The 15,299-nt window shown below is 63.9% G+C and overlaps 2 protein-coding genes across 3 annotated transcripts in view; one reads left to right on the top strand and one right to left on the bottom strand.

Moving 5' to 3' along the window:
• The window catches only part of SMG6 (SMG6 nonsense mediated mRNA decay factor), a 224,512-nt gene extending 219,948 nt beyond the window's left edge, over positions 1-4,564 (top strand). For both annotated transcript variants that reach the window (XM_084862837.1, XM_084862836.1), the window contains one exon: positions 2,841-4,564. In XM_084862837.1, coding sequence (XP_084718963.1) covers positions 2,841-2,971 — 131 coding nt within the window. In that variant the 3' untranslated portion in view covers positions 2,972-4,564. The remainder of the gene's footprint in view (positions 1-2,840) is intronic.
• Positions 4,565-4,994: 430 nt separating this feature from the next.
• HIC1 (HIC ZBTB transcriptional repressor 1) lies at positions 4,995-9,348 on the bottom strand. Its single transcript, XM_084862947.1, has 2 exons — positions 9,178-9,348; positions 4,995-7,717 (listed from the first exon to the last, which is right to left on the bottom strand). Exon 2 carries the CDS (start codon positions 7,695-7,697, stop codon positions 5,553-5,555), a length of 2,145 nt encoding a protein of 714 aa, XP_084719073.1. The 5' UTR covers positions 7,698-7,717; positions 9,178-9,348; the 3' UTR covers positions 4,995-5,552.
• Positions 9,349-15,299: the final 5,951 nt, after the last annotated feature.

Genomic DNA, 15,299 nt, shown 5'->3' with positions numbered 1-15,299 from the left:
AGGCAGACCCTCGTGTCATGGCTCCCCCACCCCTAGGAGACGTCAGGTGGGCCAAGTAGGGATGGGCCTAGCCCAGGAAGCCAGCCCCAGGCTGTGAGCTTTCCCACTCGGCGTGCATCCATTTCCTTTCTTGGGTCCTCAGTGAGTTCTCTGACAGCAAGAATGTCTCTATGATTCAGTGTAGCTTATTCTGGCCACAGTCTCCTGAGCCCAGCCCTCTGCTCTGAGAGGACAGTCCCCAGTGGTCCCTGCTCTGGGCCATGCTCATCCTCTTAGTTCATCCCTGATGTCTGCCTGTGCCAGGCGTGGGCGGAGGTGCTTCCCCAGTGAGTAGTGGGTTTTTTCTTCTCTCCCTCCGGCAGTAAGCTGCAGTGCTTCACAGGCGGCTGGAGTTGAGAGCGAGAGTTTGAGCTCCTCACTCCACCCGGAACTTCCTGTACAGCCCCCCGGAGTCAGTGAGGCTCAGGTTTTTATGCTCCTGACTCCCAGGAATCTGACATTGCTTTTGGAAGGAATTCTAGGACCACCTAACTCAGTGTCATCTGCAGAGCTGATATTCTCACCATTTGTGTATGTAGTCTCTTGTCATTGTCTTTTAGTTGTCACCCACCTCTGCTCATTTTCCTAATCCTAGCTTCCAGGCTGGTCTGGGGACTGACTTCTTTCCTACTGCTCCTCCCACCCACGTTAGTGCAGCCTTCACTCCTGCCTCAGCCTCCGTACCAGGGGTTGATATGAGTCCACACTGCTCTTCTTCAGACAGGTCCTACCACATGGCTTGCACCTACTGCCCCTTAGAACCAGATTTGGAACATTCAGAGGTAAAAAGGAGTCCAGGATAAGTCAAGCAGGAACCTGAACTCTGCTCCCTGCCTGCTTCCTAGGGGGGCCCCTTCTGGGCGAGGTAGGCCACGTGCAGGCCTTGTTGGGAAGTATGGCACAGATGCTGTGCGGCCCCACCCAGCTCAGAGCTGTTTCGTTCTTAGCAAAGACACATTTTGGCTTTGGCCATACTATCTCCCCACTTCACCCCAAACAGCCCACAGGAACCCACTGCCATCTTGAGGTCCGCCCCTATCAGAATTACATCAGCAACGGCTGGTGTAATCAAACCCTATTTGTCAGTGTGAATTCTTAGCAGATTAACTTGTCAGATTCACAGAGAAACTGTCACCAAATGTTTATGTGTAAACGATGTTAAATTTTAAAATCATGTGGATTATGGCGGATGGGGCCTGACAAGATGACTGCCTCTGGTTTCTAACAAAGTGAAGTTACCAGTGTCAAAACAGAGGATGTTTATTGTTAAAAATGTCTCAAAGTATCCACAGAAACCCCTGAAGACCCCTGCCAGCAACGCCGGGCCGCGGCTGGCTGACCTAAAGCCTGGGACTCTCCCGATCTGAGTCCCAGGGCAGGAACGGCAGGGCTGCAGGCAGACTCGGGCAGCCAGCTGGGAGTCCCACAGGCACAACACCATACCACCCCACCCCATCCTGCTCTCACACACCCCAGAGGGTCAGGCCCAGACAGTTGAGCGGTCTCAGAGCATCCCCTTTATCCATGGCCACCTCCCTCTCCCTCTTGCCACCACAGCCCCTCACCTCCCATCACACCCTCCTTCCACTCTCCCCTTCTCTCTCCACCATCAGCCTCAAGTACCTCTCCCTCCTCCTTCCCCCAATTCCTCCCAAGGCTGACAGCCAGTTCTCAGCCTCCCTGCCTGGAGCTGGAAAGCCTGAAACTGCTCAGGTCCAGACACGGACGTTTGCAGCCCCCCAGCCCAGCCAGCGCCGCAGTCAGTCCGCCCGCAGGATGTCCCCGTGCCGCGCTGTCTGCCGGCCTCCGTCTGGAGGCGCCCAGCCTGGGACTGAGGCCCCCTTGCCACCCGGGGGCCTTGCCAGGGGTGGGGATGTCACTGTGAGAATACTTGGCCCTCGTTTACATTCTCCCCAATACATGAAAAGGCTAGGGAATTAGGGGGAGAGAGGTGGGGGAAGGCATCCTGCTAAAAGTCCTCTAACAAGAAGGAAGGCTGTTTGTGTCAGTATAGAAAGATCTTTAAAATGCTTAAAATTTGAATAAAGTAAGTATGGCTAGTATGGTTGTAAAGTTGTGGGGGGGGGAGCTTATATAACAAATATATATACTTTTAAATGTGTATAAAGGAATCTGAAATAAGTCTACCTGGGAACAAGGCAGGGACACAGGAAAGGAGAGAACTGGGAGGATGAGCCTGGCTTTACCTCTCCTTTTTTCCTCTTCTGTGCTTTTCACCATGGATTACTTTTATTTAATAGAGGAAGTCATTTGACTGTAGCCTCAGGACCATCTTCGTACGACTTTGCCAAGAACCCTTTTGCCCTCCCCTCAGAGCTCCCTTGAGCTAACCGCTCTCCTCACAGCTGGGAGGCCTGGGTACTGTTCTCTACGTCTTTCTATCTAGGGTATCAAGACCTGCTGGCCTTGGAGGGAGAGGGTGTGGAGTAAGACAGTATTGTGATGCAGGGGGAGTGGGCGGAAAGGGGCTGCTTCTGCTCTCTCAGTGCAGAGTGCTGGGCGCGGCTGTGGAGGCCAGCGGTGTGGGCAGCTCTCAAGACACAAGGCAGCACAGTCCTGTGCCAGAGGCCGGGGTCTCCCCGGCATGGCTCCTGGAGCCAGCAGGGGCGGGGCATCCTCAGCTGATCCTCTGCCTGAGGGAAGGGGTTTGTGGGAGGGGCCTCCACCCCCCTTCCACCCCTCCCCCAGGCCCATTCTCCCCTCCAGAGAGAGGAGAGGCTGGCAGTGTCCGCCTAGGTCTCCTGCCTCAGAGGGGTCCTTCTGCTCTCTTGTGCCAACAGAGGAGCCCATCCGGCTGCTGCGGGAGGTGGTGCTGCTGACCGACGACCGAAACCTGCGTGTGAAAGCGCTGACGAGGAACGTGCCCGTGCGGGACATCCCGGCCTTCCTCGCGTGGGCCCAGGTGGGCTGAGGGGGCCGCGCTGGGGCCCACCCCCCGTGGAACCGTTCCTGAGAGGCCACCAGGTGCCCAGGGTAGCACGGAAGATGCCCACATGCCTGAGCCACCAATCCACCCAGACAATAAACCATCCTCTTCCAACCCACACCGTGGCCGTGCTGTGGGGCCTGCTCCTCACAGAGCCCCTCCCAAGGGCTGGGCGGAAGCTGCTGGGACCCTCCTGGGCTGTGAGACTTAGTAGGGAGGTGGCTGGCTGCAGTGACAGCAGGTGGGCGAGCTCGAGGGGCTGCCCGTGCTCTCGGCCTTTCCCCCTCCCCTAGCCACCTAAAGGGCGGGGGCGGCTTTCTCAGCCTCGGGAGTCAGCCACTTTCTCAAGTGGAGATGGTTAAGGAGGTTAGCATTTCCATCAGATGCAGGCGAAGTCACGGGTCCTTTAATCTTCAGAACCCCTGTGCTGAGCGTGTCCGAGAGGCTTGGCCACACCATGCAGAGTGCCCAGGGGTCTTCCCCTCAAGGCCCGGGTCCCCACATGGACCTAAGTTGGGCTCTGGACACCAAGTTCCATACAGCAGCCCTAGACCCCCACTTCTGCCCCACCCAAACACCTCCACCCCTTCCTGCTGCTCTTCCTGCCCTTAGCAGTCTGGGTCCATCACACTTTGCCACTTTTCCCCTGTGAATGGTCAGGGGGCTAGAGGGAAGGGACATCTGCTCTCAGGCCCATGCTTCCTGGGTGGCCTTTGCCCACTTCCTCTCTCCTTGGCCTTCCTTTTGCTCTAGTTCCCACTGGACAACATTTCCTCAGATTTTCTCATTTCTCCCCTCCTCTCTCCTTGTCCTCCTCCTCTCCCCCTGAATCAGCCCCACCCTCCTCTTTCTAGTTGATCCCTCTCACCTTCCTGGTCCCCTCAATCTCACCTCAGTTCCTTGCCATGGGTGTTCTCACTCCGAATCTCCCTCTCCCTCCAGTACCTGTGCCGGGAACCTAATTAAGCTTCCTGCCCCGATCTTCTCTCCCAGGCCCCTGTGCTACGAGAACTCCAGGCTCTGCCTGGAGGAGAGCATTGCCTAGCCTGGGGTTTGCACCGTTTCTAGCTTTGCCCTAGAAGAGCTCAACACAGGGCCTTTGAGTTTTTTGTTGCCTCTTTAGTTGGCACCTGTGTTCAAAGCCTCACTCAGGAGGCTTCCCACTGTACTGGGAATTCTTTTCCTCAACGCAGGAGCAGGGGTGCGGGGAAGACAGGGTTTTGACGAGAAGCCAGGAGTAAGTTTTGATGGGACCAGTGGGGGTATCCCTAAGAACCCCTAACTGTATGTATAGCCTGCTCAGAGGACAGGAGCATGGCTGTGCCCTCCGGAGGCCGGAGATTATGCCAGGAGGAGGACAGACTGTACAGGGGAGCCACAGCCAATGGTTTGGGGGTATAAGCTTCCCAGGGCCTCAGAAAACCAGGCTCTTTGGGGTACAATGTCCCCATCGTCCTCTGAGATCCTCTGCCCTGGATGAAGGCTAATGACTGGGTGGGTGGGAGACCCAGCTCTCCTTTCTGTCCTGTTTGCAGCACTGGTTTTGTTTCCTTAATAAATTTTTAGTTATGAGACATACCTGACCTCTTGCTGATTTGTCTCTGGGCTGGGGAGGGAGGAAGGTCCAGGGTTCTGCCCCTGTGTCTGGTCCCTCCACCCATCCTGGTGCTGCCACCAGGTCCTAGTGCAAGGCAGAAGAGAGCTGCAGCGTCCAGGGTCCTTGATTACTGCTTTATTGCTTTCTGGTTCGAGTATAGAAAATGGAAGCGGCTCTGGAAGAGCCTGTGTACAAGGTAGAAAATATACAAAAGAGGAGGGAGCTAAAGAGACCACGTTCCAGCCCAGCCCTGCCTGGGCTCGGGGTATGGGGCTGCCCGGGGCGCATGCAATAAATATGGTCCGGGGCCTGGGGGAAGGGGGAGAGGACACCGCAGGAGTGGGAGACCGGTAGACCGGGCTGTCTCAGCCCTCCGACTAAAGAGGGAGGGGAGGGTTGGCCCTGGGGATAGTGCCGCTTGTGCAAAATGAGGAACTTCACATTATCAGTCCCGGGGCGGGCGGGAGCGGGGGGCAGGGGGCCCTCCGGCCGGCTCAGTCCCCTCCCAGCTCCCTAACCCTGCCCGACGCTCCGACCCCAGCGGGGAGATTCACAGTGAGAATGGGTGTGGTCGCAAGGGCCGGAGGTAGGGCTGGGAGTGCCCCAACAGTGACACCCCTACCCCCCAAGAGCAGCACGGAGCCGGGGGGAGGGGGCCAACGAACCACAGGAAGAGGCGGAGAAGGGCCGGGGGTCTCCTTTGGTCAAAGCTGATATCAAAAATATAAATCTCCCTTCCCCCAACCCACCCCCACCCCGGGGTTTTCCCCTCACCCCATCCCCGGGCTAAGGCACAAAGCAGTGAGGCCAGGTGAGGCCGCGGAGGTGGGGCCGCCGCTGCGGTGACGCTGCCGCTGCTATCAGAGTTGTCCCGGCGGAGTCCGCCCGCTAGCTGCAGCCGCCCCGCCGCCCGGGAGCGCGGGCCGGGGGCCCCCGCGGCGGCGGCCGGGCGGGCCGGCAGGGGGCGGTCTAGGTGGGCGAGAAACGGTCGATGGTCCGGCCGTCGGGCCCCGCCGCCAGGTGCGCTCCCTGGCTCAGCACCTCGGCCGCCTTGTCCGGGCTGAGGCCCAGCTCCGCGGTGAACTTGGCCAGCGGGTAGAGGCTCTCGAGCGCCACCTTGGGGTCGTGCAGGAAGTGCGTGGTCTGCGCCAGCAGCTCGGCCGCGGCCGCCTTGTCCTGCTGCTTCAGGCTTAGCTGTTCGGCCGTGAGGCGGGCCACGGCGAAGACGCCCTCGGGGAAGTCGAGCTTGCCTTTGCCATCCGGGCCGGGGACGCCGGGCAGCCCCCCGAGCCCCGCCAGCGCCCCCGCCGCGCCGGCCGCGCCCCCCACGGCGTGCATCTTCATGTGGCTGATGAGGTTGCGCTGCTGGGCGAACTTGCCGCCGCACACCTGGCACTCGTAGGGCTTCTCGCCCGAGTGGATGCGCATGTGCTCGGTGAGGCGGTACTGGCGCGTGAAGCGCATGCCGCACGCGTCGCACGCAAAGGGCTTGAGGCCCAGGTGGCTGCGCATGTGGCGCGTCATGGTCCCGCGCTGCGTGAACTTCTTCCCGCAGATGGTGCACGGGTAGGGCCGCGTCAGCCAGTGCGTCTTCTCGTGCTGCCGCAGCGTGGCCGGGTCCTTGTAGCTCTTGTCGCACGACGCGCAGCGGTACGGCCGCAGCAGCTCGCCCAGGCCGCCGGGAGCCCCGCCGACCTTGTCCCCACCGCCTCCGAAAGGGGGCCCGAGGCCCGCGGCTCCCGCCGCCACCTCGGCCGCCTCGGCCCGGCCGTAGAGCGCCTCCTCCTCCTCCACGTGCGCCTCCACGTGCGCGTTCAGCTGCTCGGAGCTGGGGAAGCCCTTGCCGCACGGGATGCACACGTACAGGTTGTCGCCGAAGCTCTCGGGCTCGCCGTAAGCCAGGTGGGGACACGGGTAGCCCTCGAGATGGCCGCCGGGCGGGCTGGGGTCCTCGCTGCTGCCAGTCTCCTCGCTGCTGCTTTTGTAGTCGTCGCCGTCGCCGCCCGCGCCGGGCCCGTCCAGGCTGCCCGGGTAGCGCGGCGGCGGCGCCAGGCCGAGCGGAGGCCCCCCGGGCGAGGCGGCCGGGTCCCCGCCGCGCTCCTCGCAGCGCTCGCCCGGGGAGCCGCGCTCCCGGCCCAGCTCATCGCCGTAGCTGCCCAGGCCGGGCTCGTGCTTCATCCAGCGGTAGAGGAGGCTGGGCCCGTCCGGGCGGCCGGGGGGCTCGGGTCCCGGGCTGGCGCTGCCGCCGCGGAACGGGTCCGGAGGCTGCATGACCTCCTCCAGCTTCTGGAAGGGCAGCGGCGGCAGCGGCGGCAGGATGAGCGGCGGCTCCTTGTAGGCGGCGGGGCCGGCGCTGGGAGGGCTGTCGGGGCGCGGCGGCAGCTCGCGCTCGCCCGGAGGCCGCTCGGGCGGCGGCGCGGAGCCCGGCGGGCTCTTCTTGGACAGGTCCAGGCCGCAGAGCGGGGAGCAGCGGCGCTCCGGGGCGCAGAGGCCGGCGGCCGGGCCGGGGCCCGAGGCGTACAGCTCGGCGCAGTGCGTGTTCACTGCGGCCTCCGGGCCGGACGGCGGCTTGGCGCTGGGCGGCGGCGGCCCGGCCGGGGACGAGTAGCACGCCTGGATGACGGGCGTGGCGGCCCGCAGGCCCCGGCCCGGCCGCCCGTACGGCGCGTAGCCGCCGCCGCCGCCGCCGCCGCCCCGCAGGTGGCAGTACTTGCCGTGGCGTTTGAGGCGCTTCTTGCACAGCGCCACGAGGTCGGGGATCTGCAGGTAGCTGGCGGCGGCCAGCACGGCGCCCAGGCTCGGCTCGGTCCCCGGAGCCACCGCCGCCGCCGCCGCAGCCTCCGCGCCGTCGGCCAGGCGGCCGGTGTAGATGAAGTCCAGCACCAGGCGGAACACGGCCGGGCTCACCATGTCATGGTCCAGGTTGAGCAGGTTGTCGTGCACCACCAGGGACTTGAGGTAGGCGCTGCTGGCCGCCAGCACGTTCTTGTGCGCGCGGAAGAGGGCGTTCTGCACCACGATGATCACGTCGCACAAGAAGCCCTTGGTGCGCTGGTTGTTGAGCTGCAGCAGCAGCTGCCTCGAGTGGCCGGGCGCCTCCATCGTGTCCAGCATCGTCTGCCCAGCACACTCTCCTGCGGGGGACACACACCGGTCGGGTCAGGGCGGCGGGAGCCCTGGCTGCCTGCTCCCAGCCCAGCGCCTCTCCCCTCCACTTCCCTTTTCCTTCAGCGGGGCAGGGGCATCGAGCACCACCAGCCTGGGCGCCGGTGGAGGACGAGTGGCCTCCGAGCGTGGGCGCCTGGACCGGACCGGAGAGAGCAGAAGCGCGGCTGGAGGAGGAGAGGAGGCCAGGCTGGCCTGCACCCCCTTTGCCCGGTGGCCACCGGCTACACAAGCTGGGTTCTGGGGGCTTCGAAGAGGAAAACTGTTGGGATGCAGTGACCCTTTCAGAGACAAGTTACCCGATTTGAGGAAAATGTCCGCTTCAGGAAAAGTCATTCAGGACCGAGGCGTTTGCCCAACGGGGATCGGAGGGAGCCGAGCGAAAAGCGCCTCCCGCCTCGGGAGAAGGCGCCCCAGTTGGGGGAAGTGATCCGGAGGAGGGGAGCGCCCTGGCGCCGCGGGGCCGCCCTGGCCCCGGGCTGTCAGGCCCTGGTCGGGGCCCGGTCGGTCGGCAGCTGCGGCTCGGCTGGGCGAGCGGAGACAGCCGCTGCCGTGGCGGGCAGAGCTCGAAGGCCGGGTGCCGGCGCGGGGAGGGCGTTATATCGGGGCAGGAGGCTGAGGCAGGAAGCAGGTGGGGGGGAGGGGGAGCCACGCAGCTCCCAGGGGAAGGAGGGGGCAGCGCCCCGGGCGGGCACGGCGCACAGCCGGCTGCGGCCCTGACCCCGGCCTGCACCCCACCCGAGTCCGGGCCGGGCCTCGGCCTTAGGTCTGCGTTCACGGCCCGGCGCCTCCCTCCCCAGCTCCCCTCGGCCCCTTCTCCGCCGGATCCCCGCCGCCCAAACTTAGGAAAAAGTTTCCCAACTTCAGCCAGGCCGGGAGGGGCGCGCCAGCCCCAGTCCCTCAGCTCCCAGCTTTTCCTCTCGCCCCCCATCTCAGCAGCCGGGCAGCGGGCAGGGCCCGAGCCGAGCGCTGAGCTGCCCTGCCCGCCCGCTCGCCCGCCCGCCAGCCTGACACCGCTCCCCGCCTGGTCCGCAGGCCCTCGCGGCCCGTTACCTGCGGTTGCAACCGGCCAGGCTTCCCTCCCCGAGGCGGTGGCAGCTCCTAGCCGGCGCCCCACCCGCCCTGCGGCCAGGAGCCGAGCCGTGCCAGGGCAGCGCCCCTGCCAGCCCCACCCGCCAGCTCTCCCCTTCCTCGCCTCTCCAGCCCATGTGCGGGCAGAGCCCGCCGGGCCGCTGACCCCGCCGTGAACCCGGAGCAGAGCAGCGATCCGGTGGTCTCCAGTCCTCCGAGGGCGACACACCCCAAGTTCTGAGCGCCAGCCGCGGCGGAACGCCCGCACGGGAGGATGCACCCGAGGCGGCTAGAGCGCGAGGACCGGGCTGTCCTGGTCCCCTGCCCCTCCCGGTCCCCAGCCCGCCCGAGGACCCACCTGGGGGGCATGTCGGAAGCCCCGGGCCCGGCTGCCGGCGGATCCAGGGGGGGACGTGGCTGCGCTGCGCTGCCCTCCGCCCGCCGGGCCCCCGGTCGGTCTGTCCTGCCGGTCCGTCCTCCCCGCGTCCTGGTCGCGTCTCAGCCCCGCCGCGCTTTCCGCACACTCTTATCTGAGCGGCCCGGGCCGGCGGGCTCCGCTGCAGCGAGGGCGCCACCTCGCGGCGGCGCGGGGCTTTGCGCGACACGGCCACGACCTCCCTCCCGCGCACCTGGGCTGGAGGGCTCGCAGATGCGCAGCTGGATCCGGGAAGGGGGGCTATTTGAAAGATCACCCTCCCAGATGTGCCCACCTGGGTACCTAAAACCCGGACATAAGACACACACATCCCGGGGCTTTGTGCTGAACGCTTCCGTGTACACATTTCCGGATTCTCACATTGCCCCAATTCAGAGAAGTCCTGCTTTCAAGGAGGGAACGCTGGTGGACGGTAGGTGGTGGAAGGGAAGTTACGGAAATCATAGGGAAGGGGGATATAGACAAGATCCCAGTTAACTCCTTTATTTATTTATTTTTAAATATATTTTATTGTGTTTTTGTTTTTGTTTTTAACAGAGAGGAAGAGAGAGGGATAGAGTTAGAAACATCAATCAGCTGCCTTCTGCACCTCCACTCACCACTGGGGATGTGCCTGCAACCAAGGCACATGCCCTTGACTGGAATCGAACCTGGGACCCTTCAGTCCACAGGCCGAGACGCTCTATCCTCTGAGCCAAACCAGTTTCGGCGCAGTTAACTCTCTTTAGACATTCCTGGATGGGACTATTTATACCCACCCCAGGCACTCCCACCCTCACTTATACACATGGGTTAGGTATGCATAGAGTAAGCTCATTTGCAGCCAGATCCTCTCCAGATTTTGACACCAATGGGCACGCATGTTTACACAGACACACACTTGCCCCCTTCCGAGAGCCAAGTTTGGCTCTTTGCGATAGCCCGGGGCTGCCACCTAGAATCCCCCGTGAATCTGAGCAGAGGGGTTACACAAACAGCTCGCCCTGAACTTGGTCTCTGGAAGGACCTCAGGATGTTCGACTAGGAATGGCCAGACGCCTCCTGCAGAAATGACTCCAGCCCCCAGATTCCCCAAGTGAGTTGTCCTGAGAAACCCCGATTGGACAACCTGTTCTCCAACCCACTGACAGGAGAGAAATGGGGCAAGAAGGCCTGTAGCCTGGGGTCCCCCCTCCGCAGAGTCCTGCCCCCCAGGTGAAGGCCCTGTTCTTGCAGGTGACTCCCCTTCTGGGAGGGAGGGATCCGGCACTGGTGCAGGCGCTCGCTGAGCTACTCCGGAAGTAGTCCCCGCTGCCCAGCCGTTGCATCAGGCTGGTAGCGGGCACCAGCTCTCGCTGCGGCCCACGCTCCGCCCCTCCTCGCACCTCCTCACCCCCGCCCCCACGTGGGGGTGGGAGTGGGTGCCGAGAACCCCTGCAGCCGCTGATTGGGTGCGCCTTCCTCAGCCGCCGCGCCAGAGGCTGGGGCGCAGAGTTACCATGGTAACCGGTGAGGTTCGCCCAGACCGCTCCTCTCGGAGGCCTTGGAGAGCTTAGCAACCACGGGGGCTGCTGGGCGGATGGGGCCGCACTCCGCCCCGCCCCCCCCCCCCCCCCCCACACACACACACCCTGTGCGGTTCTCAGCCCTCCAGTCCCCTCCAGAGGTGGTGGCTGAGTCATTCATTGAGGAACGCGGGTGCGGCCACACCAAGGGCTCCATAGCCCCCAGGAGGCGCCCTGTCCTCGCAGGCGGCTTCGTGGCCTCGGGGCCAGGCGATAGCTACTCGCTGCGGGTCTCTGCAGGTCCTTCTCACTCTCACCGCATCCTGAGTCCCCCTCACCCTGTTTCCACTCGTGTTCTGGGCCATTCTTATCCCAGTTCCTCTCCTCCGTCTCCCCGTGGTGTCCTCACTAGGGAAGTGGTGAGGGTCCGAGAATGAAAACGGTGAGCTCCAGAGCCGCCCGCCTCTCTGGGCAGAGGGTCTGCTGTTTGCTGAGAGAGGAAGGTGAACGGGGAGCTGGAGGGAGGCGGGAAGGCTCCTCGGAAGTGCCCTTGGAGCTGGGCTTTGCTAGAGGAATAGGAGTGCCTTCCCCAGGCAGGAAGGCATTCCTGGAGAAGAGAAGCTCTGGGACAAAGCCTGGAGCGGAACAAGGACTCAAGGTGGCCAGATTCCCAACGAGCACGAGAACCTCTCTGGCGCCATTTCTTTTTCTTTCTTTCTTTTAAAAAAAATATATTTTATTGATTTTTTACAGAGAGGAAAGGAGAGGAATAGAGAGTAGAAACATCGATGAGAGAGAAACATCGAACAGCTGCTCCTGCACACCCCCCACTGGGGATGTGCCCGCAACCAATGTACATGCCCTTGACCAGAATCGAACCTGGGACCCTTCAGTCCACAGGCCGACGCTCTATCCACTGAGCCAAACCGTCTCGGCTCTGGCGCCATTTCTGCGGTGACCTTTTATCCCCTTGGAGGGGCCAGATCCTAGTCCCACAGGAGCCCCCCCCGCCCTTGTCTCTTGTGCAGGGGAGGAGCCTGTCCGTTGTGAACCCCAGTGTCTGCTGTGCCCAGTGTCCTTGCTTTTCTTTTTGGTTTTTAAAATATATTTTTATTTATTTCAGAGAGGAGAGGGAGAGAGAGAGAAACATCAATAATGAGAGAGAATCATTGACTGGCTGCCTTCTGCACGCCCCACACCAGGGATCCAGCATAGTCTGACCCGGAATCAAACCCAGACCTCCTGGTTCATAGGTTAACTCTCCACCACTGAGCCAAGCTGGCAGGCTCCTTTCCTTGATTTTCTTTAACACTCTTGCCAGATACCCGATTTCCAAGTCAACTTACTGCCCCAGCCCCTCCCCTCAAGCTGTCCTTATATCTACATGGAGGGCCTTACCCAACTGCCCCCAGCCTAACTGCCCTCCCGTGGACTCCACTCTTCAATCTTTGACCTTCCGCCCCCTCCCTCCCTAGTCCCACCTAGTCTGGCCTGGCCCTGCCCCCCCCCCCCAATCCAGCTCCTTTCTCTGAACACACCCTCCCCCAGTTAGAGCCTCCTCAACTGATGGCATCAGGTTGGGCCAGGATCATTCATCCCCCTGCTCCTGTCCAGGGGAACTGCCCCGCATGGCATGGCCCCTTCCTGCCAATTCTGACCTCCAGGAAGTGGGCTCTGCTCTGCCACACCCTTGAAAGCCCTTTCTGCCCAGCTGCCAAGCCTGGGTCTCCTTCACTCATGTTTACGCTCATAGGAGCTCATATGCCCATAATTCCACAGATGTGTCCTAAGCTCGGCCTGCTGGGGGCCAGGCCCTGAGACGGACACTGCCCACGACCTGTCAGCCCCCCTCTCACCCCCCTTCTCCTGACACCTTTTGCCCAACTCCCCCCCCCCCCCCCCCCCGCCTGCTCATTTCTGGGAGTCCAGGGCCTCGTGCCTGTCCTCAATTTTCCTGCCTGGCCTCGGGTCTCCATCCAGCTCCCCCTGGTACCTGGACCCCCGCTGGGCACTCCTTCCAGGCCCAGCCTCCTCCTGCAAAGCCTCCCTAGACCCTCAGCTTCCCCTCTTCTCCCCGCACAGCACAGCTAGATGCTGCTCCCGAGGGCCCAGCTTCCTCCCTGCCCCCACCTCAGTGATCCACACCTCAGGGGCTCTGCCACCAGCGGGGTACATCTTGTGACGTCACAGAGCCCCTGGGTCCAGGACCTGAGGTGTGAGAGTGGGGACTGCGGGGTGAGGACCCGCTGACCTCCCACACCGTCTCCCGCAGGCCCCCGGGCCCGCAGTTCCGGAGAGTTAACCCCTTGTAGACGGTTCAGGGCCTCGGGTTCCCCTCCCCGTTCCTGCTTCCGGGCGCCCTCCCCAGCGCCTAGGTCCCCATACACCCCCCTCCTTCGCCGCTATAAATAGCCCCTCTTCCCGTTTCCTAAATTCCCTGCTGACGTCGGCAGCGCGTCAGTGTGTAGGAGCCGCGGCCGCATGAATGAGCCGCCGCACGAGTACTACGCGCGGCTATAAAAGCGCCGCCGGCCGGGCTGCGGGAGGGAGCGCGGGCGGCGCCGGACAGGTAAGCGGGGCGGCCGACCGACGGGCGACCGGCGGGGACGGGGCCCCGAGGAGAGCGGCCGGCGGTGGGCTGGAGGGCCCCTGTGAGGCGGGGTGGGGGTGGGGGTGGGAATGGGGTGGGGGGCCAGGGTGCCCCCGTAGCTGGGGGAGCCCGGGCCGGAGCGCACCCAGCACCCTGGGCAGCACCTGCCCGCGCCGGGATGCAGACGCAGCCACTTCGGAGGAGCACGGAGCAGAGGACCGGCCCCGGAGCGCCCGCGGCTGAACCTGGGGCTCCTGCGCCATCCTCCCCAGAAAGTGGGGCGAAGATGCTGGTGCCTCCGGAGACGCACCCCTCCTTCCCCTCCCCGCAGCGCGGTGACTCAGCCTCGCCGCCCCCGCCGCCGCCGGCTGAGCTGGACACCCGCTGCAGCTCGCTCTCTCTCAGGACCCCCCGCCCTGCAGCCCACCGGGGCGCCCCCTTCCTCCCGGGCCCGGCCCGGCCACCCGTCGGGCTGGCCTCCGAGTCCCGCCCGCCAGCCCACACGCACAGCGGCTGCAGCCTCCCGCCTGTGCGCCGGGAGCTGTTCTCTCAGGACCGGGCGGGCGGGGGTGGGGCCTCGGCGGGACCGCCCCGCCCCACCCCACCCCACCGAGCCCCCCTCCGGAAGTGCCTTTCCACGGGGACGGCTTTGACGTCACAGGGCTTTGACGTCAAGGGCCGCGTGCCTGTCCGCCGGCGCGGGAGCCCAGGAAGGCGGGAGACGCGGGGGAGGAGGAGCAGCAGCGCCCCCCGCTGCGGGCGAAGAGGCACGGCCCCCTCCCCGCCTCCCGGGCAGCGCGCCGGCACCTGGGCTGCAGACTGCTTACTGCCCGGCGCCCCGAGTAACAGTCTCCAGTCACGGCCGCCGACGCCTGGCCCCGCCCCCGGACCGGGCCCGGGCCCGTCCCCAGGGTCCCCCCCCCCCCCCCACAGGCTCGCGGCGGGCGGCCGCTGTCCGCGGTGCTGATCCGGCGCACGCCCGGCCACCGGCGGTCCCTTCCCGGTCCCCAGGGGCGGCGGGGGGCGGCCGGCCCACACGCGCGGCGCGAAGCCCGGGAGCAGCCCCGCGCCCCGTCCGCCGCCGCCGCCGCCCCCCCATCTCGGTGCTGACGTCAGCCCGACCGGAGCGGCCACGCGCCCCGCCCCCGCGTCTCCAGGGCAACCGTGGCTTTCGATTGTTACTGTGGGAACCGGAGGTAACAGTCTACAGCCATGGTCGCCCCGCAGCACGCCCACGCTCCGCGCCGCACGGCGCCGCTCGCTGCTGCCCCCAGGAAGGGGGAGGCCGAGAGCAGGAGGAAGCGGGGGCGGCGAGTCAAGAAGCGAGGTGTCTGCGCGGGCGGCGGGAGGGTTGGCGCAGGCGGGGGCGGGCTCCTCCGGGGTCTGATTGCCGCGCTTCCGCCGGCCGAGAAGGAAGCGTGGTGTGTGGAGTAGGTCTGACCGTCAGCCTCGGGGACCGTCCTGTTTTCCTAGCCAAGGTATTGCTGCCAGGGGATGGCGAGAAGGGCAGCAGTTACGATATTTGGTTTTTTTGTTGTTTTTTTTAATCTCCCCAGTAGGACGGAGGCTGCTGGGACCTGGATGCAAGAAAAAATGCCTCCCGTGGACTGGAGTGGTTAGACAGGAAAGTTTGCCTAAATGCACCACAGTCTCATTCTTCCAGGAACCCTTAGCTGAGTAGGCAGATGGCAATGAGTAATTCTTGAACTCGTTTTCTGATGGCATTGCAACCCCCCCTCGCTCCTCTCCCCACTCTCTGCTCCTCTTAAACCAGGTAGGGTAAGGGAGGGTGCCAACCTTCAGGAAAGCCAGTGTGTTAACCAGGTCCTTAAAGCATTGTCTGAACATAATATCCTCCCCTCAGTCTAAGTGCTGGATTCCAACCTGAAACAGTATCTCAAATTGGCCCTAATGAGGGGGAGTGAATCGGAGGGGCTGAAGTCCTATTGTGCCAGTGAAGTGTGCGCAAT

This window comes from Pipistrellus hanaki, assembly GCF_964339955.1.
Source record: "Pipistrellus hanaki genome assembly, chromosome: 16".
Taxonomy (NCBI): Eukaryota; Metazoa; Chordata; class Mammalia; order Chiroptera; family Vespertilionidae; genus Pipistrellus; species Pipistrellus hanaki.
Note: the sequence above shows the minus strand (reverse complement) of the source record. Positions and strands in the feature narration are given on the sequence as shown.